General features: G+C 34.5%; 4 protein-coding genes and 1 non-coding gene across 7 annotated transcripts; 1 reads left to right on the forward strand and 4 right to left on the reverse strand.

Moving 5' to 3' along the window:
• The first annotated feature begins 247 nt into the window (after window positions 1-247).
• LOC113769233 (SNAP25 homologous protein SNAP33) lies at window positions 248-4,111 on the forward strand. The gene is made up of 5 exons (XM_027313697.1): window positions 248-829; window positions 2,405-2,498; window positions 2,674-2,804; window positions 3,524-3,621; window positions 3,735-4,111. Exons 1-5 carry the CDS (start codon window positions 344-346, stop codon window positions 3,832-3,834), a joined length of 909 nt encoding a protein of 302 aa, XP_027169498.1. The 5' UTR covers window positions 248-343; the 3' UTR covers window positions 3,835-4,111.
• A 1,153-nt stretch (window positions 4,112-5,264) lies between these two features.
• Window positions 5,265-9,192, reverse strand: LOC113767902 (LYR motif-containing protein 4). Its single transcript, XM_027312105.1, has 2 exons — window positions 8,830-9,192; window positions 5,265-5,613 (listed from the first exon to the last, which is right to left on the reverse strand). Coding segments are annotated over exons 1-2 (306 nt in total). The 5' UTR covers window positions 9,135-9,192; the 3' UTR covers window positions 5,265-5,612.
• Window positions 9,193-10,778: 1,586 nt separating this feature from the next.
• Window positions 10,779-14,529, reverse strand: LOC113768304 (pentatricopeptide repeat-containing protein At3g56030, mitochondrial-like). Of its 3 annotated transcripts, none has more exons than XM_027312598.1 (3): window positions 14,418-14,529; window positions 13,094-13,194; window positions 10,779-12,138 (listed from the first exon to the last, which is right to left on the reverse strand). In XM_027312598.1, the coding sequence occupies exon 3, from the start codon at window positions 12,074-12,076 to the stop codon at window positions 11,108-11,110; it is 969 nt and encodes a 322-aa protein (XP_027168399.1). In that variant the 5' UTR covers window positions 12,077-12,138; window positions 13,094-13,194; window positions 14,418-14,529; the 3' UTR covers window positions 10,779-11,107. The 3 variants fall into 3 exon arrangements, with proteins under 3 accessions (XP_027168399.1, XP_027168398.1, XP_027168397.1); XM_027312597.1 differs by having other exon boundaries at window positions 13,058-13,194; XM_027312596.1 differs by lacking the exon at window positions 13,094-13,194.
• Window positions 14,530-21,554: 7,025 nt separating this feature from the next.
• LOC113769286 (cation/H(+) antiporter 4-like) lies at window positions 21,555-24,771 on the reverse strand. Its single transcript, XM_027313748.1, has 4 exons — window positions 24,689-24,771; window positions 24,073-24,094; window positions 22,988-24,016; window positions 21,555-22,661 (listed from the first exon to the last, which is right to left on the reverse strand). Exons 1-4 carry the CDS (start codon window positions 24,769-24,771, stop codon window positions 21,555-21,557), a joined length of 2,241 nt encoding a protein of 746 aa, XP_027169549.1.
• Window positions 24,772-25,407: 636 nt separating this feature from the next.
• On the reverse strand, window positions 25,408-25,508 carry LOC113769734. Its single transcript, XR_003468280.1, has one exon. It is a non-coding gene; the product is annotated as a small nucleolar RNA Z122 (small nucleolar RNA).
• Window positions 25,509-27,454: the final 1,946 nt, after the last annotated feature.

Below are 27,454 nucleotides of genomic sequence, written 5' to 3' on the forward strand. Positions count from 1 at the left end.
TGTTGCTGATAAAGGGAAGTAGTTCCTCGATTCAAGGAACTTTTCCGTCGTTTAAGTTAATTATCTGCTTAGCTTCTTCCTTGCTCTTTTCTGTTATCTATTCTTGATGCTTTTTCTATCATTTGTGTTTAGTTTCCATCTTGATGATTGAAATGTTTTTCTAAACTTTGTTGGTTTAATTTCTAGTTGCCCAGGTTAACTCCTACATTGGTGTTGCCAGCTCTAACAAGTTTATCTTCTTTTCACGCTCACTTTGCATTTTGCAAATATTGTTCAGTGATACTGCTTCAGAATCTAACTCTCTGTATTGCCGTATCTGAATTTGCATAGCTAGTTTTTCAAGATGTTTGGTCACAAGAAATCTCCACTGCATAGGAACGCTAGACATACCTCAGTTGACTCTAGAATTTCTGGCTCAAATCCTTTTGATTCTGATGGTGAGTCAGATAACAAGCAAGCCCTAACAACCTCCAGGAGGACTTCTTCAGAGCCTTCACTAGTTACCCAAAACACGAGTACCAACCCATTTGATGATGAAGAGGTCAAAGGGACTTCATCGTCATCATACACCTCCAATCATTCTGCTAGAAATAAATACAAAAATGATTTCCGTGACTCAGGAGGATTAGAGAACCAAACTGTTCAAGAGTTGGAGAACTATTCTGTTTATAGAGCTGAAGAGACAACAAAGGCAGTGAATGGTTGCCTGAAGATTGCTGAGGAAATGAGAGAGGATGCTACTAAAACACTGGTGACCTTGCATCAGCAGGGTGAACAAATAACAAGGACGCATCATGCTGCTGCAGACATTGACCATGATCTTAGTAGGGTATGGTTTACTGAATTAACAAATTTCTAACCCCAAGCTTCATGGTTTATTTGTCTGATTTTAGAAGAAAGTTTTGTTTATGCATCCTGTTGGCCACCTTCATGACTCTTCATGGCTGATTAATTTCAAATGTTCAAGCTCTGATTATGTATATGGAGATCAGAAATCTGAACCTTTCCCTCTTGCATTCCCTTTAGGAAATTGATGAGGATGCTAGATTAAAAAAGAAGTAGCTGACTTTATTGAAGAATGGTGTCAGTAGATTAGGACCACTGATTAGTAATTCATTGTTCATGAGCATTTTGTTACCGATGGTGCTTATCAGTGCAATGTCTTGAAGTTGATTAATTAGGGTTTACTTTTGACTTTGTTCAAAGTCTTGGTGTAGATAGGGCTTCCACTGCAGTACGTATAAGTTTTCCTTCTTTTTTCAGCTAATATTTTAGATTGGCCTTCTTTTTGTCTTCCTTGCCCCCTTTTAAGATTAGGTATATAGGAGAGACCAGTGGAAATTTTACAGTTTTTCTCATGATTGCAATAGTTAAATAAATATCATTACCTTTAACTACGAAGAATGGTCCGATAACATATAACTAGCGTTTCAAGAGCTAAGACTATTTCTATGCTTTGCTAATTGATGGATAGATTACAATGTTTGTCATTTGATCTTTCACTCACTACCATTTGATGTAATGAACTAGATGCAATGAGTGCTATTCTGAAGGACAATTTCTATTAGATGTTTAAAGTATGTAGAAGAACTGAGACTTATCATGGAATATTTATCACACTTTATTTAGGCACTGTTTCAAGATAGATTGTATTGTAACGTTGATTTAAACATAATTTATCAACATTTTTATTGTTCTTTTACCATGCCTTTTGCTTTACGGTGGGATGTTGCTCTCCTATTGCATTGAATTCCACTGAGTGTTTCACTATTTTTATTATTTATTTATTTATTATTATTGTTATTTTATTTTTTTGCTTGTTGCATAATACATATGAAGCTGCTATTTTCAATGGAAAGTTTCGGTCTTATGGACTTAAGTTGGAAGCATGCCTAAACTTTTTTTGACATATTACCATTTTTATCCACTTTAAGTTTGATACAATCTTGTTCAATGCCAAGTGACATTCCTTTTGTCTTGTAAATTATTCTTTCGAGTTCCAATTCTCAAGGAATGTAGGGGATTTTATGAACATCCTGTTTATTTTGTAGAAGGTTTCCAACTTAATCCATTATGTTAGATTGCCTTGTCTTTTTTTCACATAATGCTGCAAATCTTCCATTTCCAGTATTGCCCACAATACTCTTTTCCAATTGCAAATATGTGTGAGCAGGAATTTATCAGCTAAGAAAAAACTATAGAACACTGCAAGCATAGTTGAGATTTGTGTTGATCATTTGCTGTGGAATCCCTGTGTCCATTTTATTGGCCCCTAAGTCATGCTTATCTCCTCATTTGGTTTCCATTTTTTGTTTTTATTGCCTGTTTTTGTCTCGTGGTTCCATATCCTGGTGTATATGCATGATTATCCTAGAGGCTGAAGTTGTTTGATGTACAATCTCAGGGTGAAAAGCTTTTGGGAAGTCTAGGAGGCATGTTTTCAAAGACTTGGAAGCCTAAAAAGAATCGTCCGATAGCAGGGCCCATAATAACAAGAGGTTAATTATCCTATGTTTTCTTTTTCATCATTGTCTCATTTTCATTTTGCATGCTCAAAAACTTAATTGTTGAAGGGAAGATGATGGCTTTTGTAAGTACATTGATAAACAGAGTAGGAGGTGAGGTCAGGTGGTTGAACATGTCTGTTATATTAATTTTCTGTTTATTTTGCAGATGATGCAGTTTATAGAAAGGGTAGCCATCTAGAGCAGAGGGAGAAATTAGGATTGACTTCAGCACCGCAAGGAAGGTCAAATTCACGAGCTCCACCTGCTGAACCAACAACTACATTGCAGAAAGTTGAGGTATGCTACTACCTGATCGAGGATACCATTAAATGAGTGCCAAACTAGAGGTTGATTTTCAAAGAATCAGTGTTCAAGAAATGTTTGATTGAATGACCACAAATGCTGAGTCACAGGAAGTAGCAATAGTAGTTTGCACAGAAAATTCGTTATTGTTATTTGCGCCACATCTTTAGAGCTGTGATCTAAGTTAAAAAACTAGTTAGTTGTTTATGATAATGACAGGATTAAAAGATGGTCTTTTCTTCTTGTCAGTGACTGCAAGGTCTGGTATAGGTTACAGTGCTGCCATACTTGTTTGCTTATAAGGGTCTTTTCTTGGTAAATTTGCTTCTGCATTTATGATTTGATTCACACTGCCAGCACATATATAGTGTGATGAGAGATTTAGATAAAGTTTATGTTGTATGTGTTGATATTTATTACTCGAGCACTTTGATGGTTGATATTGTTTTTATTCAAACGCTTGCACTCTTGGATTCTCTCTCAAGTAATAAGTTCACAAGCATTCTCTGTTCACCGTCTTACTCCTTAAAGCACCTGTCTTTTGGTGGTTGTTTTGTATGATTTGATTTCAATTGCCCTGTGTTAATTCAATTGTATGATATAGATTGCTTGTTTCTTTTTTTTTTTCATTTATCTAATTGATGACTGCCATACATTTTGGAAAGGAGCTATGTTACCAATATTAAACTGATTTCGCATGTTATATATCTCAGGTAGAAAAGGTCAAGCAAGATGATGCGCTGTCAGACTTGAGTAATATCTTAGGGGAACTAAAGGAAATGGCTGTTGACATGGGATCAGAGATTGAAAGGTTACACACACACACACTCTCTCTCTCTCTCTTAGTTGCTAATATGCTGCCGACTTGCTAATGCAGTCTCTAATCATCTTTTGATTTGCCATTCTCTATATTGAACATTGCAGGCAGAACAAGGGCTTGGATAATCTTGAGACTGATGTGGAGGAGCTTAACTTCAGAGTCAAGGGTGCCGCTCAGCGCGGTCGCCGGTTGCTGGGAAAGTAGGAAACAGAGCCCACAGGACATGCAGTCAACATTGGCATGAAGCCTGAACTGTCCATTTTAATCGACACTTTTGGACCAATTGCAAATTATACCTGCACTTCTACTCATTCATTGAATTCTGTCTAATACCATGCATTTCCCTTTGCAACCTGTAACAGATATAGCAAAAAAAATTGATTGATCGTTCCTGAATCTCTTAACCTGCTGCGAATGAACCAGGACATGTTTCTTTTCTGTGCTGATCCAATATAAATTTCTCAGACCCGTTATATTTTGCTTGTTTGTTAACAATTTCTCTGAGGTTAAATTCCAAATTCAATGCGTAATGTTTACCTCCTAGCAAAGCACTTTTACTGTTCCAAAAAGGAAAAACAACACCAATAGTTCCTCGTATTTAATTAATGTTAAATTTTATCCCTTACAAACAAACAAAATGAAGCATTTTAGTCCTTTACCAATTCAAAAGTTGCATTTTTTGTGGGTCATTGAACACATTTACAACCATATTTTCAATAGAAAAAGTCACGGACGCATCACCTGTTCTAAATCTAAACGGAAATTTTGATAGGCTGTATAATTTTAATCCATGTTTGCGCAAGTAACTATGCAAATATCAATTTTCAGTTTGATAAAAAAAAAAAAAGAATACTAAAGGATCCTATAGAACTTCTTCCAATTCCCCCGATTCAGAAACCCGCAACCACCAATTCCACTTCCTCAACCAAGCCTACACTTCTCTCCGATCCCCTTTCTCCAACTTCCTCCACCATTGTACCCTCCATTTCCCCTCTCTACTGCCACCAACCCTTCCCCAAAACCTCTCCTCCTCCTCTTCCTTTTGAGATTTTGGGGAAGAAGATAAGAATAGAAGATTTTGGGTAGAAAATGAGAAAAGATGAAAAAGATTTGTAAATGTGGGGAGTTTTCCATTTCCCAAACTTGTCATTTCTATCCATTTTGAATTTTTGATCACTAAATTGTATCTCTCCAAAATGGGTTTGTTTAGGTTAAGAAAATTCATAGGCACATTATAAATTCCATGAGATTTTTTGGGATCAGGGTTAGTTTTTTTTTTTTTCCCATTAGGTTTTGTTTGGCAAATTTTTGAACCATACAGGTGTTTTTAAACTTCTCGAGTATTTCTGTCATTTTATGAAGAAAAAAAATAGTTGTAGAATAGTTGGAAGGAGTTGGAGACTAATATAGAGAAAGAGAAAAATCAATTTATAAATTTGCCCCTTAATTTCAGAAATTTTGTCTGGACGTGATTATTTCCAAAGAAAATATGGCTAAAATTACATTTACTGATAGAAAAAAGGTCCACTTTGAATTTGTGAGGAACTAAAATATTTTATTTTGTATATGAAGGATTAAAAGTTAACATCGATAAATGTCAAGTAATGTGAGGGACGATTAGTGTCGTTTTTTCCTTCCAAAAATTTGAAGCGTGTGATAATGATAAACTCATTAGTAACAGTGACGCCACAATTGAACTACAGAAAAAGTACGCAGTACCTGCCAAAGTACCAAAACAACCTTAACAGAGCTAAAAAGCCCGCACTACACCCGGGAAGACAATCGAAGGCATCTTTTGATGATACAACAGATGCTAAATGTCTTGCTCTGTTTATCTACTAGAGCGAACGAGCTCTTGTTCTTCTTCTAGGACCATAAAACAGAAGAAAAAATGGTGGAATACATCAAGTGTTTACTCAGATACACATATCTTCAATAATTTCCATTTTTCCTTCTTTCATTGGCTTCTTCGTCACAAGAATCCTGCAACATCATTTCAAAGGCAGGTTAATACAGTGTTCACCAAGCACAAATAATAAACAAAGGGAAAGAAACTACAAAATCCATCAAACAAGTAGGCCACTGGATCTTTCAGCCCCTTGCAGAACTACCATATCACACCCAATCCTCCCCCTCACTTGTAAATTTGGAGTTAAAGGAACCGTTACTTCTGTTAGAATTGAGGGTGAACATTAAAAACTCAAAAAACATAAATGAAAAACACACCCTTTGCGACATGATCTTCCTTCTTCATTTTCCCATTGTTCCTCTCTTCTTATTCATTGTTTTCTTTTACAAGAAGCAAGAATTAGGGCTGAAACCTCATTTAATACTAGGAAGAAGCCACTCTGAATATTACAAATTCAAAATCAATAAGTGAAAAATCCAGATGAAACAGGTGAAGTATCGGATCTGCATCAGTGAACAAAGATGAAGATCGTCGTTGGCATCAGTAAGTTCAACTAGCACTGTCATGGGGATAAACTATCGAAATCAGCTTGTTTCAACAATTTGATGGACGAGAGAATGTGAAACAGGATTAAAAGGAAGGATCATCAATGAACATTAAAAGATAGGAGTTCCTTACTCTTTTAATTATTGCAGCTCAATCTTTCAGCTGCATGCTTTTATATGATGAAACACCCAACCAAGCAATTGGATTACCCACAACCACTGCCTCCCCCTTCCCCTTTTCTAGATTAAATCAAGCACAGACACAAATAGAGGAACCAATTGCCACAATCACAACTAATTGGTGCACATAGCAGACTAATCTCAACAGGCGCATGAGGTCTAAGATTCTATTCACACTAAAACTTCTTGCAGCCACCGGCAAAGCGTATGTTGGGCTACCTAGAGATTGGGCCTTGCAGAGTGGTCCATGCACCCAATGGCCGTCAATCAACATAGGATCATGCCCCTCCATTAACAAAAAAGAAAAAGAACACATAACAGACTCAGAAATTTAACAAGCCAAAGAAATTTGAGATTCTCATTAAAATCTAGGCTTGAGGGGCTCACCAGCGTAGGAGGGCGAAGAGCGACGAAGTGACAGATGATTGGTTATAGGGATTGAAAAGAGATAGAGGCACATCTGTGCCTTTTTTTTTTTTGGTTTTTTTTTGGGGGAGGGGGAGGGGGTGGGCGTGGGGGAGAGAGAGAGGGAGAGCAGGCCATGTGATGTGTGGTCATTGCAACTATTATAAAGGGAGTTGTGTTTCTGCATGAAGAAAGGAGGAAGACGGAGAAGAAAAAGAAAAAAAAATTAAAAGTAACAGGTAAAGAGAGTGGTTCAGGTATCTTGATGGCCAAAGTTGCGATATGTTATTCCTAAAATTTATAAAACAATGACATCCAAATTCTGACTTCTAAAACTCAACCAAAAAGCTTTGAAACCTTTGCATCAAAATGGTTGAAAGTTACATGCCCTTGTCTAGACACCAACAACTAAAGCTGGATCTACTACTACCTCAAATGACCGGTTCAAATTTAGTTAGGTCAATTACTACTATATCTCAAGCTTAACAGCCTTTAGAGGTCTTCCTAAAGTAGCTCTGAAGTCATCAATCACCTCTATTATGTCCAATTAGCATTGCCACAAGACAACATAAAGATGTAACACTCAAGTGGATTAGGCAAAACTGCACTAACCATCAAATGTGTCTGTGATTTACTGTACAACACTAGCTCTTTGATCTGCATCTTCTTAAGACAAATTCCACCCTACTTTTCTAAAAGCTAACCTGAAGAACATTTCACAAATGACAGAACAGCATGCAATACAAACCCTGACCTCAAGCTCTTCTACTGCGCTCCCCTCTCCCTCGGTAGAGGTCCCTCTGTCAACCTAGCCATTTGACATCCCATTAGGATCAAGATCTTCCATACTGCAATTACCTAGACATTCGTCCTCTATTCTTCTTCAATAAGAAAGTTCTTAGATGCCACAATACAGATAGCAAAAGCATGCCACGAGCCAAATCTAACATGAAGAAAATCTAAAGGTCACCAATACATTAGCAAACAAAGATATTTGCCTTAAAAAATTAAAAGCAAAAAAGAAAATGAAGAGAACAGAATACCATTAACACATTCTAGCTCTTAGCAGCCGCTTTTTCTACAGCTAGCTCTATTCTTTCTTTTTAACTTTTCCTGCATCAAAGTCTTTGTACATCACTAGTTTGCAATTAGTGTTTTAACTGACCAAGTATGGTAGATAGTTGCAACAAATTCTTCATCATGAAGTACACTGTAAATTTGACTACTCTCAGGTGCTAGTTAATTCACTATACAACAAAACTCTAGTGAACAAAGATGGCCATTCTGTTCAAAAAAGAAAAGAAAAATGAACAATAAAGAAAGATAGACATTTCAGAAAAATGAGATTTGCCAAATCATGCAAGTTCTACAAGAGAACTTCCTTACACAGAATTCGTCCTGCTCTTCCTCAAGCAAGAGGTGGTAAAATATGTAAAGACTATGAATAGGTAATCTAGCCGCTACAAGTGAAAATCACTATTTCACATTTTACTAGGGTTTATAATCATCAAAAACTAGACAAAATGCAAAATCTTTACCTTTTTAGCAGATTGGTTGGAGAAATAGTGTAACAGCCCTTACTAAAATGGATAAATAATGAACTTAACACACTAGCCCACAATTCTATTAGTAAGCCAATGTACATCTATGTCGTAGGACAAAACCAGAATACTTTTCTCCAAATAATAACAGCTCATAACTAGCTAATATAGAACATAACAGAAGGAAACAATTTCCCCATTTTGTCGATCACTTAACATAAGAACACAGCAATGATTTTGCTCAAAACTAAATCTAAAAACAACTTTGATCGGCTTAATGCTTATTCAAAAACATGTATATTGCTGAACTAAATGCAAGCCGAAACAATAGATTGTCCCAACTCCCAAGGCGTATATCTGACTTGAAAAATACCTATCAAAACGTACTCAAATCCGCAATTCACCAGAAATTAATCCTTAATCAACAACTACAAAGCAAACTTAATCCCTAAACTATTATCAAGTTTTTTCATTTCCCCAACAAAAAAGGGGGAAAGGAAGAACACAAAATTCCGAATTAATGGAACACTAAACCGAAGACCCAATTCAAATTATTCAACGAAAACTTAAAACTGTCATAAAATAAAGAAAAGAAAAAGCTGAACAATTCTGGACTTACTATGACAAAATTTGAGGCAATTTTTCTGGTAAAGCAGAGTGGTTGAGTTCCATGATGCTTTTAAGTTTAGGGGCGTAGAGGGAATAGACTACGGCCTGTCTTTTGGCGACTTCTAGCTGGGACTTGCCGTCGGCGAAGGCCGCGCAGATTGACGATGGGTCGGAGATGTCCTTGTTGTGGCGAAAACCGTCGACGGTTCGGCGCTTGGTGTACTCTCGGATGTTGTAGTCGGAAAAGCCACGCGCCGTCCGAAACAGTGACCGGAAAAGCGAAAGCACCTCGCCTCTTGAAGGCGTCGCCGCCATTTTCTACGAACCGAAATTCCAAAAGATAGAGAGAAAGAGAGAGAGAGAGAGAGAGAGCTGTGATTAATGGTCTGGAAAATTTTTTTTATTATTATTTACTTAATTATATGTGTCTGGAATTTTTTTTTTTCTCTTTTTAATTTTCCAACTAAGAAAATCCGTTTTTTTTTTGGTTTTTTGTTTTGGACTTTGTTTTATCAAGGGGAAAAAAATGGGTGATTCAACTCTAGGCATAAGAATCATTTTTAAATTTGATTACAATCTTGACTTCCCAATTATTACTAAATGGTGTCAAAAAAAAGAAAAAAGATTTTGCACATCATCTCGTGTGGAGACACTCGAGAGACTTCAAATTTTTTTTGCGTAGAAGAATTAAAAGAAATTAATTGAATATTTACATTTATTTCATTTTATTCTATAAACATAATTTAAAAGTTTACTCCACCAAATGAATAGTTTAAAAGGTTTACCATTTTCCAAATCTTTTTTTTTGGGGTGAAGTAATGATTTGCATTAAATTAAACAGAGTTTGTTACAAACTATCTTTTGGTAAAGAGTTATTTTGTTTGAAGTTAAATAACTAATTTAAAGAGAGAGAGAGGGAGAGAGAATTGTTTAAAATGTTTCTTACATCTCGCTAAATAATTTTTTTCATTATTCACTTTTAAAATGTTAATTTTACGTCCTTTATAAATTCAAGTGAGTAAAATTTGATTCTAACGTAATTTTTTGACCACATTTTAACCTGAAATCACTATATAACTCACATATAGTCATTTTTTTATATACAAAAAGTTGCACTCAACTTGTTTAGCGCAAAATTAAATATAAATTGGGAAAGATCCCACTTTTTTAGGGAAAAAATGAATATGATGTCAATCAAATTCTATTTTTTTTAGGGATAAAAATGAATACATGTATCATGTCATTTATTTAACTATAAATGGAATCTAACTTTTTTGTCCCAAAAAATGATCATGTGTGGGTTATATGAGGGGTAAAAAAGTAGTTGAAAATTTAAATTGTGATCAAATTTTACCAACTTAATTTTGTAAGGGAAGTAAAATTACTATTTTAAAAGTGAAAGATACAAAAAATTCATTTGATGAAATGAAATATAAGGAATGTTTTAGTTGAAAATTTAAATTGTGATCAAATTTTACCAACTTAATTTTGTAAGGGAAGTAAAATTACTATTTTAAAAGTAAAAGATACAAAAAATTCATTTGATGAAATGAAATATAAGGAATGTTTTGAACGATTTTTCCTTAAAAAAAATGCTTCCAAACATAATTTGATTTTTTTTTTCGTACCCTATACCCGACACCAGGCACTTTGGAGGTTTATAGCAAGTTTTCTCATTCTTTGCTTTTTCAATGGTGGTTTCAGATTTACTTTGAATCTTATGATATTTTTTGTTTGTTTAACTGTCTAGCTAGAGTAATTGTACTTGTCAAATGCTCCAAGTAGGCAAAGATCATTGTTGAATTTAAGCAAATAAGCACTCCTGCACAATTCTCGAAATAAACGAAAGGTCAGCCATATGTATTTTGGAAATGAAATAATTACATGACCTTTTGCCTTTTTTTTTTAATTAAAAGGCCATAAATGTTGTTACCTATAATAGAAAAAGATTTGAACATCTACGAGGAAATTAATCTACCATGGTGTTAAAAATATGATTTCCACATTCGTGTACACAATTTTAGGGTATTGTGATACCCAACCTAATGCTCAAGACTGCTTCATTTTTCCCTATCCCTGAGATTGAGAATGAGCTCCTATGTCCACTTTATAAGCAGACTTTGAGTATGAGATCCTATGCTAGTCCTGTAATAACAATATTGCACTTCACAAGTAGTGCAAAACAGGCATAAAAAAAAAATTGTTGTGACTGTTTGAGGATCAAATGTGCCTTCATGATGCTCTATTTGATTTCCAGTGCAACTATAAAGGAACTTTGTATTGCTATTCTAGTTACAGCAAAGACAAAAATCCTTCAATTTCTCCCCCATATTTATACCCCTTCTCTTCATCTCCTTGAGAACAAACTTAGCCTCGTCCAATCTATCCAACTTAATCAAACGGCTAGCCAGAATTCCAAAATTCTCATAATCCAACCCCTGATCTTTGCCAGCATAGCTCATTACAAACTCCACTGTCTGTGCATAATAGCCATTCCTAAGCATTGCATTGATAACGTGAGCATGCGTGCTGTATAATGCTGGCACTCCATCATCCAGCATCCTCCTCAACACCATCAAAGCCCCATCTATTCTCCCAGCTCTACATGCTCCCAATACAAGTGCATCATAAGTTCTACTATCTGCTCCCATTTTATCCTCCTCCATTTTTGTCAGCAGGTAAGCAGCAGAAGTCAGATCCCCACCATAACAATGAGCAGTCAGCAAATAATTATAAGCAGTCAGATCAGGCTTAATTCCATACTCTCTCATCACCTGCATCACACGCCATGCTTCATCCATATTCTTTTTCTTGGTCAGTTCATTCAGTATGGGATGAAATGTACAGGCATTTGCACCATAGTTGTTCTGTACCATAATCTCTGCCACGTGCAGTGCTTCGGTTGTGCGATGCAACTTTGAGAGTTGGTTAACGAGGCAGTCATGTGCACTCTTCTTGGGGAACCCATGGCTAAGACCAGCCAGGATTTTTAACAGGTCATCAAGCACAGAGAGGTCTGTGGATATGAACTTGAAAGTGTTGTTGGTATAGAAGCAACCATCCCTGGTGCGCTTCATTAGGAGATGTTGCACAGTACCAAAGTCTCGGTCACGTCCTGCCTTGTTGATGAGGTAGTCATAGTTGGCAGAGCTGGGTGAATCTGTAACTAAGTTTTGGGTGCTGACATAACGAGTAGTGTTGCAAACAATTGGTGTTAATATAAGTGATTTCAGGCCGAGTTTGTGAACAACTTGCATGTTTTGGGGAGTAACAGAAGTTTTTCAAGTGCTAGAAGTGAAAGGGATCAGCCATTGGATTCCTGTGAGGAAGAGAACAAGCAAAAACCCCAAGACATGAAAAGGTTAGAAGTAAGTCATTATGCTAAACAATGTACACGATAACGACAGTAGAATATAACATAGAAGTACTAATGATCATCACAGAGCAAGAATTTAGAAATCAACTCATTCTGCAATTGTGTTAAAGCTTAAAAAAAAAAACTATATATATTTGAGACAGTTATGCTTCAACAGGGCTACCATGGCAACATACTAGGCCAAAAACAAAAACTAACAATGGATCCATGGTAAGAGGTATCAGTCAAGCAGCATAGACTAATAAAAGAAATTAATAATCTAACCCTTAATAGAGGCATAGCACATTGATGCGGTAATGCATATCCAGAAGCATAAATGAGGGTTACGTGAATACTTTCTAGAAGTGTGTACACCAAATAGAAGAACAAACAGCAAAAGAGGATCAATAGGTCCGAGCTCCCCCCCACCCCCCACCCCAAAAGAAAAGTGAAAAAAAAAGAGCAAATGGCGCCTCCAAGTGATAGCGATCACAGCCAAAACAGAAGATTGGAAAGGGAAGAAGAATACCAAATAAAGCAGGCACAAACAGTACCAAGTAAAAGGAACATTATAACCAATATTAAGACATTAATCAGTATGTAATATGCAAAAGTTGAAGTACTCACGAATCAACCAGATTACAACACATGTATATAACAAACAAGAAGAAAATAACACCATTAGAACTAATAACAAGAAACGACACAGCTTTCATGTCTTTGCATTGCCAAGCAATTTGACAGAAAACAAATTAATAAAGTATGATAACAATCAAACTAGACCATTCAACCAGAAAGGGTAAAAAAATATGTGTTGTCATGTCCCCTCTCTACACCTCAACCACAAACAATTCAAGAAACCTCTGAGAGAACCTCACTTAACTAAGTCAAAGATATGCGACGATAAAGAGGTTTCCACCAAGAATCACATTCACTGAACAAGTGTAGCCGTATCATATGTCCTCCTTTACACCCATTCTTTTAGCTGTCTTGTGTTCAAGATTACAAGATTAATTATGCCTACAACAAAGAGAACAACAGAATTGTCACCCTGAAAAATTTACAGAGGAATCAGCTACTGGAGGACTCCAAAAACACAGGGCAACTAACAAAACCAACATCAAGTTTAGGACAATATGCCTATCATGCAGAGAACCAAAACTGATAGCAATCACACCTAAAGCAGAATATGAAAAGAAGAAGTATGCCAAATGAAATATGCATAACCAGTATCAAGTGGAAAGAATATTATAGATCATCAGTGATCCTGAATCGCAAGACAAGACACATAATTCAAATCTTTGCATTCATCAGTAATCTGACTGAAACCTTAGAGTCGAACTACAGCATTCAACACGATCAAATCACATGTTCAGTCATCTCCTTGGTCTACATCTCAACCATATGGGATTCAAGAAAACCTCCATAGAACAAAACTTAAGTGAGTGAAGAGAGACACAAAAGACAAAAAAGATCTCAAGAATCAGATTCACTATACAAGTAAGTTTTCCAGTAATAGCTGGTGCGAAGTTTGAAAGTAAAATCAATTTGTGCCTAAAAAGTCACATGCTTATGTGGATGAGAAGTAGGGAATGCCTACAGCCCAGAGAACTATCTGCATTTCACCCAAAACATTTCGGATATCAATCAGCTAAAAACCACAAGAAAACTGAAAAAAATCCGAGTTCAAGTTTAGGACGAAATGTCTGTCACTAAGAGGAAGAAGTTCAAATTGATTTTCTCAACTCAAATATTTCATTCAACGAAATAACAACTGTGACATTTGAGGAAAAAAAAACATCCAAAAAAAAAAATCTTCCCAACCCAAAAACTACTTTCGATGAAATTGTTCGTCAGATAGATTAAAAAACAGGCCTTCCAGACTCAGAAAAGGCCTTTTGCCTATGCTCTGCAAATTAGCTTCTCCAAAACCTTTGTTATATATATATATATATATATATATTCTTTTGTTGCTAAATCTGATAAGTAATTCACGTGGCTTCAATAGTAACGATTCATCAGCATTTAAGACAATTGACAAGAATCGACCTTGAATTGTAGAAAATGCAACGAAATTTGAACCATAAATTCTCATAACTAAAACTCATACAAGCTGTTCTTAATTGACGATTAAAAAAAATCCCAAACAATAAAAACAAAGAAAATGCCTTAACACTGAATAATATGAAATGAAATTTAAACAGAACCCAAATACAAAAAGGATTCAACAGCATGGAACTTACCCTGCAAGGTTTTCCTATATTCTTTCCATTTTTTTCTTCTATTTTTGGCGAATAAAAATTGAAGGGATTTTTAGGGTTTTAGAAATTAGGACTTCGGGTTTGAAAAAATGAACCCAAATGCCCCATTTGATTTGGGGCTATAATTGAGGACTTGAGCTCCAATTCTAAGTCGGAGACTTAGGGTCTGTTTGATAACATAAAAAAATGCTGAATCTGAATTTTGTCAGACATTCAGATGTTTTGAGTGTTTGATAAATGAAAATCTATTTGCTGAACTTGTTAAGCAGTGCTGAACCTGTGTGTATTTTTTTCAGCACAAGAATCCTAACTGAATGCTTAATTCTGATAAGAATCAATAGAATTACTTCAACTACTTTATCTTATCTACCATTGTTTGTTAATTATGTTCAAAATTCTTATCTAATTAAAAAACATAATATTCTCTATCTAACGATTTTTAGTTTCTCTTTTCTCCCTTTTTAATGACTTTCACATCTTCTCCATACTCCTCATATAATATATTTCATCTTTTATATTAATTTGATTTAAAAATAAATATTGTCATTTTCATACCTAACAATTTTAAACTAATTAAATCGTAGATTCTATTTCTTTTTTGAATGAAAGGATATAAGGGCAAAATTGTCAAATTAAACTTATTAAGCATTCAGCTATAAATATTTATCAAACAACATAAATAGGTTTAGCATTAAAATTCAGACATTCATATATTTTTTTCAGTGCTTAAAATTCAGCAAATTAATTGTTTCAGTATTCAGATTTCAGAATTCAGACTTCAGAATTCAGATTCAGCTTTATCAAACGGAACCTTAGCAGCTGTTGCTTGAAGGCGTGGTATTGCTGCGCCTCCCAGTCAACGCCTTTAGTGTGGGGCCATTTACAGGCTACAGCAGTGCTCTTGTCTTAAAAAATTGCATGCGTCTCGGAGTTCTAACCGAGGCACTGAAGACGTGCTTTTTTAATGGGATAGTTTCAGCTATGTTTTCAGAATCGGATCGGGTATCGACTCGGTCAAGCTCAGGAATCAGGGATCAATGGATTTAATCGGGTTCGATGGAGGTTGAACCGGATGATGTCATAAATAAAAATTATTTAAAAATTAAAATATTATATGTAAAATACCTAATAACATGTTAATATTAATAAAGGTATATTCATTTTATATTTGATGTTTCAAATATATTTAACAAGAAAATAAAAGGAAATTAGAACAATCAAGTAGCAATTTATATTATTTAATGAGCATTAACAAGTTTAGAATTAAAATTATGGACTTAATTGAAAAATAACACCAAACTTTAAGACAACATTTATAAAGTATGAAATATTTGAGGTATATTTAACAATCTAGGGGTCAAAACATAATATTGAAAAAGTTTGAATTTTTTTTTAAATGGTTGATTGAATTGGAAAATCCGATTTTTTTCCGGTCAAACCTGATTTTTGACCGGATTTGACCGGGTTTCTACTTACCCGGTTTTTTAACATAATTCGGACCGAACACTTGGATGGTTCTCGGTTCAATCGATCGAACCGGCAGGTCCAGTCCGAGTTTTAAAACACAGATTTTCAAAAAGCCTCCTCTAACATTTACCATAATATCACTTAGCACCCCTCAAAATTTTAAAATCTTACCTACCTCCCCTGAATTGATATTTTTTGTAACATTTTAGCTCCTTTGGAGGAAAAGCAAGAGCGATAAACTTTTTGTTACAATACTACCTTTATGTTATCCTACTTATGAAGTTGAAAAAATAACAATTAAAAATAAAATAAGATTAAAAATTAAAAAGATGAAATATAAGCCATTATAAATGCAATAACGAGTAATTTTGCAAATATACAACAACTATTACCTAGGGTAACAAATGATTTTTTAACAAAAAAAAAAGAAAAAACATAGGATATTCCTAGATATAATGGATCATTAGATCATTTTTTGATTAATTTTCTAATTCTAACTTATTTATAAAAATTTTTCCAATAAAGTAGGATTTAAATTAAAAATCACACGTATGAAGAGATTATTTGAATTTTCAATATAATTAAAATTACATAATGTATTAAAAGATATTTCCTAAAAAAATTCCTTGACTTCTTTATATATGTTCAACAAAACTTTTCAAGATGTTAATTACTTGCTAAAATCTTTCGAAGCAATTGACTTTAACTAGATTTAATTTATTCACGTCCTTTGCTGTCTCACCACCACCTCGATACAAAGAAATATAGATCAGTATTAGATAACAACTTAGTTATTTTTAATCTACAATTTTTGGTTTAAAAAGTCTTTTTTTGTTTTGGCTTGGTTAAATAGCTATTAAAAGTGCAAGGATAATATTGTCATTTTGTGACCTTTGATAGGGGCATTTGGTCTTGTTAAGTTGAAAGGGAAGTAAGTGTAATTTTAAAATTTTAGAAGAGTTGAGTGACATTATGAGAAATCTCAAGTTAGGTCTCCGAAATTATCCCTTTTCAATGCCTCTAATTGACGCCTGCATTTCGGGCACTCTAAAGTTTTAAAATTACTGGTACTTTTTTTTGGATACTTACTGATACTATATTCATATCAACTAATCATACAGATTCATTTCTCTTTCACATTATAACGAACAAGATAAATTCTGTCTAATTTGACCAAAAAATTACTGTTCTTAGTTTAATGTTTGATATCCATGAAAGTTAATAATAAAGTGAGAGTTTAGAGGGAAAAAAAGAAAATGTTCATGACCCTTAATTAGTCAACCAATGTACATTTTTTGAAACAAAATAGTCATAACAAAAAATTAATTAAAACCACACTGTACTTTATCATATTTATGTTTTTGGTTCAAGAAGGTACTGTTCATTTTATTTAAAACATACTTATATATCCATGCATAATCATAAATACATCAATTTATTAGTCTGGTAAACCACAAGATTTGCAAGAAAGTTGACAAAAAAAAACAATTATTTCAACTAATATATCCTATAAATTACAAGGATTCTGGATGAATAAAGAAAGAGTACTCATCCTTATATATATTCAAGAAGCTTACTCCGATTGAATAGAAGGAAAGTTGTTTGGGAAAGTGAAGTGAAAGAAATTGAGGTAAAGGAAAATGAAAATGAGTGTTCCATATACATTTGGTTACTAAGGAAAATATTTAAAGAATGTAGGAAGTTAATGACAATTAATAGTAGTTATTAAAACTTTTGTGAGTAATCAATCTTTTTCTTCAAAATCTTACACATTCTGCAGGACACAAAATGCAAGAAAGTGCAGAAAATGCAAAAAAATAAAATAAAATTCTGCCAACCAAACATGCATGAAAGAAAAAATAACTAACTTTTCTTCATTTTCTCACACTTTTCCTTGCAAACTAACACAACCAAGTAGTAGCTTATATATCTGACTAGCAAGGCAAGATTAGGCAGTTTGCCAGCCTATTAAAGCAGCCTAAGAGAAACAAAGACATTTGTCAGGATTTTGTTGCAATCAAGGAAACAAATCTCGTGCAATTTAGATGAGACTAAACTAGGCCGAATTTGAATTGAGGCTTGGTGAAAGATTGAGGAATCTGTAGGCATGAGATAGTGGCAATGGAGGCGTATTGTAATACTCAGACTTTTGCAGCAAAAATAATAAAAAAAAAGGCAACTATTACTCTTGTCCTCCTGGGTAATGCTATCTCAATAAGTTCTTATTGAAGCAACTATTATACTTATTGAAGTGCTTATCCTCTTTTTGTAACTATATATTTCAATAAGTAAGTTAGGTTGAGGTCCAGGAATAAGAGATCTTGGTTCTAATCCTCCTGCCCTTTTTTTGCTTTTTAAATTTCACTCATTTCTTGTTAGAAAAAAATAATAAAAAATTAGTAGGAAAACATCATATACTCGAGGCAAAAAGAGGGACTCACCATTGCAGCACCTTGGTCCATAATCAAGTAAGATCCTAAGTTATATTTGAAACAATGTCTCTTTTCCCCAGCTTAAAGTATACGAATACCCTTGGATTATGTCTGCACTATTCGTAGTTCAAAACAAAAATTTTTTTTTTTGCAGTGACTTCATTGGTTTTGATTGATGTTCTTGTCATGTTCATGGCTCAAAATTATTTGGCAAGGAAACTGTTGTTTGTACTCTTCATAAGTTGGTGAAAATTGAGGGCTTTATGCTAACCATTGAACTTACATGATATAGAGCATATTTGGTGTGAATTCGGGTAAGTTTGCAAGCCTAGAAATTCATGAACCTAAGGGCTAAGATTTTCAAAACTTGTGAGATATAAGCTTGCAGGCTACTTGCGCAGATATCAGAAGAACAACATGTAGAAAAATCCGATTTTGCTTAGTTTGAAACTAGACAACAAGGCCTTTTCTTTGTCATATAAATAACTGATTGAATTGATGTTTATTCGAGATTTTAGAAGCCCTAAAGTTGGCTAAAATATTTTTAATACTCGAGTTTACTGAATTTTTTGAGCATAATCTAATCAGAACTTTTTATTTGATACATTTATAAAGATTATAGCCATCTTTGAATAGTTTTTTTTTAGTATAAAATGGAAGATATTATTAACACTCTTTAAAAAGTCTCTAGCACTCCATCCTCCCTTTATGTTTTTAAAGGGAGGATGGAGTGTTAGAAATTTTTTAAGGAGTGCTAATATAATTTTCCACGTAAAACTCATTGTCTATGATCTCTATAACTCTAGATATAACATTTTCGTGGAACCAGTGAAATGTGGAAAGTTGCTCCGTCATGATGTGCTCTACATGTTTAGTCAAAACATTAATATATTGAGTAAAGTACCATTTATTCTCTTGTGGTTTGGTGTTTTATCGTATAACTTCCTATAGTTTAAAAACTTATTTATAATCCCCTCATTATTTGAGTTAAAATACCACTGCTAGTTTTTTTTTATTAAAATTAATAATCAATATGAAAAAGTCAAAATCAAATATAATTGACAAATTTACCTTTTGATCACTTTACACTGAGTACTACTAAGTGATGATGAAAGATTGTGCTAGTAATTTTCTATTTCAATGAATGAAAGATGAAGAAATGAAGCAGAGGGTGTTTAATTATGCGCTCGTGTTTGAATTCACGGGCATGCCAATTGAATTCACCAAGGCATTAGAAAGCGAGTTTAGAAATTTTAAGCGAGTTTGAAGACATCATTCTCGATTTTGTGCCGATTTTAATTTTCTATTTCAATGAATAGAAGATGAAGAAATGAAGCAGAGGGTGTTTAATTATGTGTAGAGGTTGTTGCGCTGGCATTCGAATATGTACAGAGCTTGTATGTTGTTCCTTATAAATAGCGTAGGTTTCTTGTTCATCTTCATCATTATCTTATCTGGTTTAGCAATTTCACATCCTCTTTGTTTGTTTGTTTATTTATTTATTTTTTTGCCTCTTGAGTTCTTTGCATGTTAGCCAACCATGTTTAGAATTGTGACAAAAACTTTAAGTGATGATGAAAGATATGTGCTAGTTTAAGAACTGTTGATATCATATGGAATTTATAAGTTTTATTATGGCATGAATGACGCAATCTGTTTGATAACATAAAAAAGTGCTGAAATTGAACATTTTCAGACATTCAGATATTTTGAGTGTTTGATAAATGAAAATCCATCTGCTGAATTTGTTAAGCAGTGCTGAACTTGTGTGTATTTTTTTCAGTACAAAAATTCTAACTGAATGCTTAATTCTGATAAGAATTAATAGAATTACTTCAACTACCTTATCTTATCTACCAAATCTACCCTTGTTTGTTAATTATGGTCAAAATTCTTATCTAATTAAATAACCTGATATTCTCTATCTAACGGTTTTCTGTTTCTCTTTTACCCATTTTTAATGACTTTCACATTTTCTCCATACTCCTCATATAATATATTTCATCTTTTATATTAATTTGATTTAAAAATAAATATTGTCATTTTTATACCTAACAATTTTAAGCTAATCAAATTATAGGTTCTATTTCTTTTTTGAATGAAAAGATATAAGGGTAAAATTGTCAAATTAAACTTATTAAGCATTCAGTTATAAATATTTATCAAACAGTATAAATAAATTTAGTATTAAAATTCAGACATTCATATATTTCTTTTCAGTACTTAAAATTCAGCAAATTAATTATTTCAGTATTCAGATTTCAGAATTTAGACTTCAGAATTCAGATTCAGTTTTATCAAACGGAACCTAAGACTATAAATAATAATGTCAAATGATATGCTACCGCCATATCATAGTCAATTAAAATATTGACTTCTCTAATGTGTAAACAGTAACTTCTTAGAAAGATGAGAGAAATGCAGTTTTGGTTTTCAATGTTCGGTAGTTCTTTCAGAAAAAAAAAAAAAAAATTCGGTAGTTGTGCAATATTAGTTTTTTTTGATAGAGAAACAAATTTGGTTCACAGTGCTCGACAGCTGTGAACATTTTAATTATTTTAATATCATGCATCAACATACAAAGAGCTCATAATCAATCAAATTCCATAGAAAAACAATCAAATACATATTATGTTACACTAATGCTAGGGAAATTAAATTAAGCAAATAAAGGAATTCATTCACGTATTCAAAGGAGAGTAAAAGTGCAAAAAACATATAGTTGCATTGGAAAAAAAAAATAGTAGCATCAATAGTAAAGAAGAAAAAGAAATGGAAATTGAGAACGAAATAACAAAAAAGAGAAATTGTACAATGAATTCAAACAAATTGGTGCTGACAGAGGATATTGTTTGAAGGCAATAATGAATAATCTAATCGCAAATGCATGATATCTTTGGTAATCTTATGCGAGACATAGGAAAGAATCAGAAAATCTCAAAAATCTATTAAAATTCATGTTTAATAAACTTTTCAGAAACATTCACAAATTTATCTTTGTATGATATTAAAATGAATAAATTTTATATACACTGATGATCAGGTGTATATATTATTAAGGTAAATTCATGCTCAATTAAATTTTTAGAAACATTCACAAATTTATCTCTGTATGATACTATCACCTTCCCATCTCAACCCCCCCATTATTTCACCTCACAGGAAAAACAAGAAACAATTATCCCAGAAACATAAAGCGAAGAAATCAGAAACATCTGCTCTAATATGTTGTCAATTGCTGTTGCACAACAAGAACAGAAGCCCTGCGTCTGACATCACTTGAAGCTAGCAAGTCACCAATGACTCCTATCTCTGGAACTTCACTCCATTCCTCAAGTCCTCTTGTCAATGTAGACTCTTTATTATACCTTCTTCCTACTAGAATAAGATCATATTGATCAGCCATGGATCGGACTAGCTGTACCAATTCAGGGCAATCATTTACTACCTTTTCAATGTAAGTAACATTGCCTTGACCAACTCTGTTTTGCTTAAAATCATACAGCACCTTCATGTCATTCATGTCATCCTCCATGTCGGAACCGTCACGACCCTTAGAGATGTATCTCATGACGGTGAGGTTAACATTCTCATTCCTGGTCATACGCTTTGCCAGTGTCAGTGCTTCCTGATCATCCTTTCCTCCAAGAAAGATCACAGCGACAAAGTGTGCTTTCACGGATAATGTCATTGAGCCAGAACGTCCAAGATGTCCTCTGTCAACGAGAATTCCTACTGAGCAAGGAGCCCTGTCGAGAACATTGCGATTTACCATCCTTAAACATTGATCTTCAGATTCAACTGATCCATCAATGCCCCATTTTCGGTGGAAAGGGACTATAATCAGGGAAGCAAGGACATCAAGGGCAAGCGTGCATATATCCTCGTGCATTAGGTTGCGTGGAGAGATTGCCGTGAAGGCTTGGACAGCCACGGATCCCCAGTTGTTTCTCTCAAATTGCTTAAAAGCATGTATAACATTTTCAGAGTAAGAAATATCTGTTCTCTTGTGAACTTGGTGGGATATGAAGATTGGCGAGGCTCGACCACGTAGCTCAATTAAGTGAAGGGCATGGACCACAATGGGGTTTTCTACCGTGGGAGTAGAGGCATCAAGTAGCTTTATGGTAGCCACAATGTTGTCTGATGAGTGAATGCATGCAAGTATTGGTAGCTTACCTCCATGTCTTGAGTGCATGATGTTCCTTTTCTGGTAGCTTGCATATTTTCTGCTAGGATCATAAAGCAATTGTACCATAGAAGGAACAAACATGGCTATGGCTGCTGTTGAAATAACCAACAAAGCAAAGGTCGTTTGATCGATAATCTGCATGACATAATTTATACAGGAAAAATCATCAGTGACTGTAATCGTTACAAGCACAAGGTGGAATTAGATTTGATATTTGTACTTTCAAGCTGCCTTCTGATAACTTGTTTTTCTAAATTTCAAGTGTTAATTTGTGGCGTTGTAACATCTGTCATACTTTTGTTTGTGTTGTGACAGGTGTGCAACACAAGTCCCTTACGAGGTACTATCAAAAACAGGATTGGATGCTGGATTTGAAGCCAACATTACCTTTCTAAGTCTCCTATTCTGATATCCTACACCCTGCCTGTTCATTTGATAAAGAAGAAAAGGAACCAACTTACCCCTTGGTCCCTTATGAAGCTGTACGTAGCCAAATCCACAACCCCTTTTATGCTCATGATTAGACCGAGTGCTATTGAATCATTCAAGGGCATTTTGCAATATCTTGCAACCAGGGAGCATACTATAATCTTTGATGCGAAAGGGACGACCATGAGTACGATGGACACCATGATACTGGATTTGTTTATTGCCAGTGCAGATAGACTTGTTCTCAGGGTTACCAGAGTGATGAATGTAGGCAAAAGCACACCTGAAGAAAAGGTATCAAGCTTGTCGACCAAAGCAGATCCTAAAGGCGGCCCCTCAGGTATAGCCAATCCAACAATGAAGGGCCCAAACAGCACTCCTACATCCAGATAATAAGAGAAAACACCAGAGACAAAGCAAAGAAGGATAACGAAGAAGATGTACAAATCATTTACAGGCCTGCCTTTAGGTGTCTGTTGGACTACCCACAGAAGGGCTGGCCGGATGATAAAGATAATCAAGATGACAAGAGCCATGCAAAGGAATGAATCTAGAGTTTGATTGTAGTCCTGCTTATTTTTAAGATTGGAAAACCATATTGTGTTGACTGATGTAATTGCCACTTGAAGTAAGTGAGTGATGAGACCAGAAGACATTGCTAATCGGCCAAGCTCTGTGTTGAGGATTTTGAGATCCTTAAGAAGGAGAGCAATAACTGGAAATGCTGTCATGGACTGAGCTACCAAGATTCCATAGCGGTTACGTTGTCTTCTAATCTGATCTCCTATGTAAGCATTATTAGGATTATAGCTTCTGTTCGCTAACATAGCGATTCCACCAGCTACCAAGGGCACGACTAAATTTAGAACCCCAATTGCTAGCGCTTTTGGTCCTGTTTTTCTAATCATGCCAGTGTCCATTTTCACTCCGCTCATAAACTGGAAAAGTAAGTAACCGAACGACGTAAATGCACCCAAAGTTCCTTGGCTTTTGGCGGGAAACAAAAACTTCTGGAATCTTTCATCTCTCCCCAGAAATGTACTTCCAAGGATTAGGCCAGCCTATGCCACAAAAATAACAGATCATGTTCAGTTAGTGTATGGTTTTCCCCACAAACAGAATCTAATGTCATCTCATATCTGCTTCCATAACATGTCAGTTAAAAGATCTATGAGAAAAGGTTGCCTAAACAAAATGAGCCCAAAGTCCCAAACAAAAATCTCAACCACAACAATGCATTCATAGCAATATTAGTCCAAGAAATTTAGAGAATGAACACAAGAAAATCCCACGATCAAACAGCAATAATTTGGCAGGAGACCTGGAAAATGATGCAACTCGGGAAATCTGAAAAAATGATGTTAAAGGCAATGCACATACTCCAATTTCAGAGACAATCTTGGGAATTCCAAGACGCTTGAGGGCATAATGCAAGAGGTGAGTTAGCATAAATATGAGAAGAATTTGCAGCTCCAAAATGGGCAAGGAATACATGAAAGGGTTGCTGCGTTTGTAGTGGTAAAAGAAGCCATTCGAATTGACCTTTGGAGGGTCCCTTACACACACAAAAAGAGGCCAGGTATAATTTGTAGTTTTGGGGATAACGATAGACATTTTTGTGTGGTATTGCTGCCGATTGGCACCACCACCTCCACCTCCGCCTTTGAAAAGGGACGGTGGTGCTACGGAGGAGAGAAGGGGAGGAGAGGGGAGAGGTGGAGAATGCTGATCACCTATGAGAAGGAGGGTGGAGCTGCAACATGGATATGCAGCAAAGGACGGAGGTCCCAGCAATTTGAAATGGGAATTTCGCCATTTTCGTCCCTAAATTTTTACACTAAAACCAATTTCGTCCTTTATGATATTTTTTAGCCAATTTAGTCCTTCGACTATTTTGAAGTCTCCAATGTAGGACTTTTGCAGCGGCGACACCATATTTTACATATTCTGTACAATCGATGATGGGTATAACTGTCATTTTAAATTAAATTCTTTAATTTAAATGCACCTTTGACTATAGTTCTTCTTCTCCAATGGGAATCTCATCCCATTCACGAAATTCGCACAAACTCTCACTTCACACACACATATTATATATTCTTCAGTCCACGCTGAGAAAATTGAAGACTTTCTGCTTTACGTCAAATTGATAGTTAACATCAAAATGAGGCTGAATACTTCTCACCCCTGTATGACTACCAATTACAGAATCTACTCCAACCCAATCATTTTCACGTGTAGTGAACTGGCAAAAGGTACTATCAAAAAAACTGGGAAACTAAAAGAAACAAAACGGGTAACTACTAAAACATGCACGCCCAGATGGCAAATTTTCTGCTGAAATTGGAGAAAGAGAAAAAAATAAGATAAAACCCCTATTTAAAAAAAAAACAAATGGAAGTTAAAGTAATTGATTTGTTTTCCCTTAATAGTAGTCAAAATATTAAAGGTGTTCAGAATCAGACTGATGTGCAAAAGATTGTTCAGCACAACCCAGATAATCTAATAGAGCCTCTGAACAAAAATGGTTTAACAGTCTCATCATTTCCCAAACCGCCCCATTATTTCAATGCAACATTAATATGAAGTTAAAGAGAAAACAAACACAATAAAACTTAAATCCCAGATTAGCCGCTCAAGCAGAAGCGAGAAGCGCACCCCCCCTACCCACCAAAAACGGGGGGCGGAAAGAGAAAATGCGTGGAAATCCGATCTCCATGAGTTTGTCTTGTTTCTAAAAACTTGGCCGCTAACACTCTGGTTCTTCAGTGCCCTTCCCCCTGCAAACCCAATTGTCAGTGGCACTAATAAGTAGATGTACGATATTACTCAGCTTTTGATTTTTTGTTTTTTTCTTGTGAATTTTGTTTCATGATTGAGTGTGTGTGAGAGAGAGTTTGTGTGAATTTCTGGTGAATGGGATGAGATTTCCATGGAGAAGAAGTAGTCCATTTAAATTAAAGAATTTAATTTAAATGACAAATATACCCCTCGTCGGTTGTACAGAATATGTAAAATGTGGTGTTGCCGCCGCAAAAGTCCTACATTGGAGACTTCAAAATAGTCAAAGGACTAAATTGGCTAAAAAAAATCATAAAGGACGAAATTGATTTTAGTGTAAAAGTTTAGGGACGAAAATGGCGAAATTCCCATTTGAAATTGTTGGCTCTTATATAGACCAGTAGGAGAATGCTGACAGCTCTCTTTTTAGCTACAGCAAATCCACCACTCCAATTCGTTTAATTTTTTTTTTGGGATAATTTCAAAAACCTCTCCTGAGGTTTCTGAAAGTTTTACTGCCCTCTCCTAAAGTTTTAAAAATATCATTAAACTCCCTTAAAACTAATTTTATTGTAACAAATTAGCTCAATTCAAAACAATTAATAATAAAAAAATGATTTCAAGAGTGAGAAGAATATTTCATACCAAAAGTGCCCTTAACTTATTACTAGTTGGTTGACTTAGAATCAAAAGGGAATATTAGTTAAGAATAGAAAATAAAAACTATAGTTAGAAAGTGTAAGTGAGGCAAATTACAACACTAGCATGAACCTAGTAGAATTCAGTAACAATGGCTCGCAAAATCAAAGAATTGGAGAGGAAATTTTATTAATTTTGAATCAGTATTTACACATAGAATTCCTAAATTCTTACTAGTGGAATTTAGAAGATTTTGAACAAGAATTGGATAAGACAAAGTATGGTCTCTTCAAGAAAAAATGCCACGATAAATAAAAAATATATATAAACTATGCTAAAATATTTTTTGTGAATTATTTCTTTCACTTACAAGGTCCAATATTTCACATGATTACTAAGAAATTTTTAATATTTATAACAAAAAAATAACAACTCTCAAGCAATGTTTGCATGAATAGAAAAGAAATGGCTTTAATGGAAAAATAAGTAAATCAAAGTGGAGAAAATCATTTTAACAATCTTGTTGGGATCACATATACAAAGAAAAGAAAAAAACAAATATTTTGAAAAAGAAGGAAAGAATAGACTATGTGTAGTTACACTTTATCCATTACTTAATAAAACCTAATTGTAAACATATATTAACAATTTATCCTTTTTTATGTATTTTTGTATTCATCTTGTTATTCTTATGAAAAATTTATGAAATAATAATATCTCAATAAGAATTTTAATCTTTTTTAAGGGGACGAAATTACAAGAACTACTAAAATTTAGAAAAAAATATTAAATGTTAACGGTTATCATTATGAAATTTAGTATTCAAGATTTTCAAGTTTTTTACATTCCAAATTATGGCAATACAAGTGGCTCAATTGTTTCTCCATATAACTATGTAAAATTTCCAAAGTTGCAAGGGTAATAAAGTCATTTGACCATCAATGAGGTAAGCATTGGACCCCAATTGACTAGGCCTGTCAATGGGGCGGGTCCGGGTCAGAATTCATTATTCCAGACCCAGACCCGGCATAACATACCGGACCCGAATCCGACCCGTTTACCCGACGGGTCTTTTACTC

This window comes from Coffea eugenioides, chromosome 4, assembly GCF_003713205.1.
Source record: "Coffea eugenioides isolate CCC68of chromosome 4, Ceug_1.0, whole genome shotgun sequence".
Taxonomy (NCBI): domain Eukaryota; kingdom Viridiplantae; phylum Streptophyta; class Magnoliopsida; order Gentianales; family Rubiaceae; genus Coffea; species Coffea eugenioides.

Bases quoted from the DNA above. Each gene is read 5' to 3' on its own strand.
- LOC113767902 (XM_027312105.1), bottom strand. From the start codon at position 9,134: ATGGCGGCGACGCCTTCAAGAGGCGAGGTGCTTTCGCTTTTCCGGTCA.
- LOC113769286 (XM_027313748.1), bottom strand. From the start codon at position 24,771: ATGGCGAAATTCCCATTTCAAATTGCTGGGACCTCCGTCCTTTGCTGC. The intron at 24,095-24,688 runs GTGATCAGCATT...TTATGGAAGCAG, and splicing joins CTCCACCCTCCTTCTCATAG to ATATGAGATGACATTAGATT. The intron at 22,662-22,987 runs GTAAGTTGGTTC...TATGTCATGCAG, and splicing joins GCTTCATAAGGGACCAAGGG to ATTATCGATCAAACGACCTT.
- LOC113769233 (XM_027313697.1), top strand. From the start codon at position 344: ATGTTTGGTCACAAGAAATCTCCACTGCATAGGAACGCTAGACATACC. The intron at 830-2,404 runs GTATGGTTTACT...GTACAATCTCAG, and splicing joins TTGACCATGATCTTAGTAGG to GGTGAAAAGCTTTTGGGAAG. The intron at 2,499-2,673 runs GTTAATTATCCT...TTTATTTTGCAG, and splicing joins AGGGCCCATAATAACAAGAG to ATGATGCAGTTTATAGAAAG.
- LOC113768304 (XM_027312596.1), bottom strand. From the start codon at position 12,076: ATGCAAGTTGTTCACAAACTCGGCCTGAAATCACTTATATTAACACCA.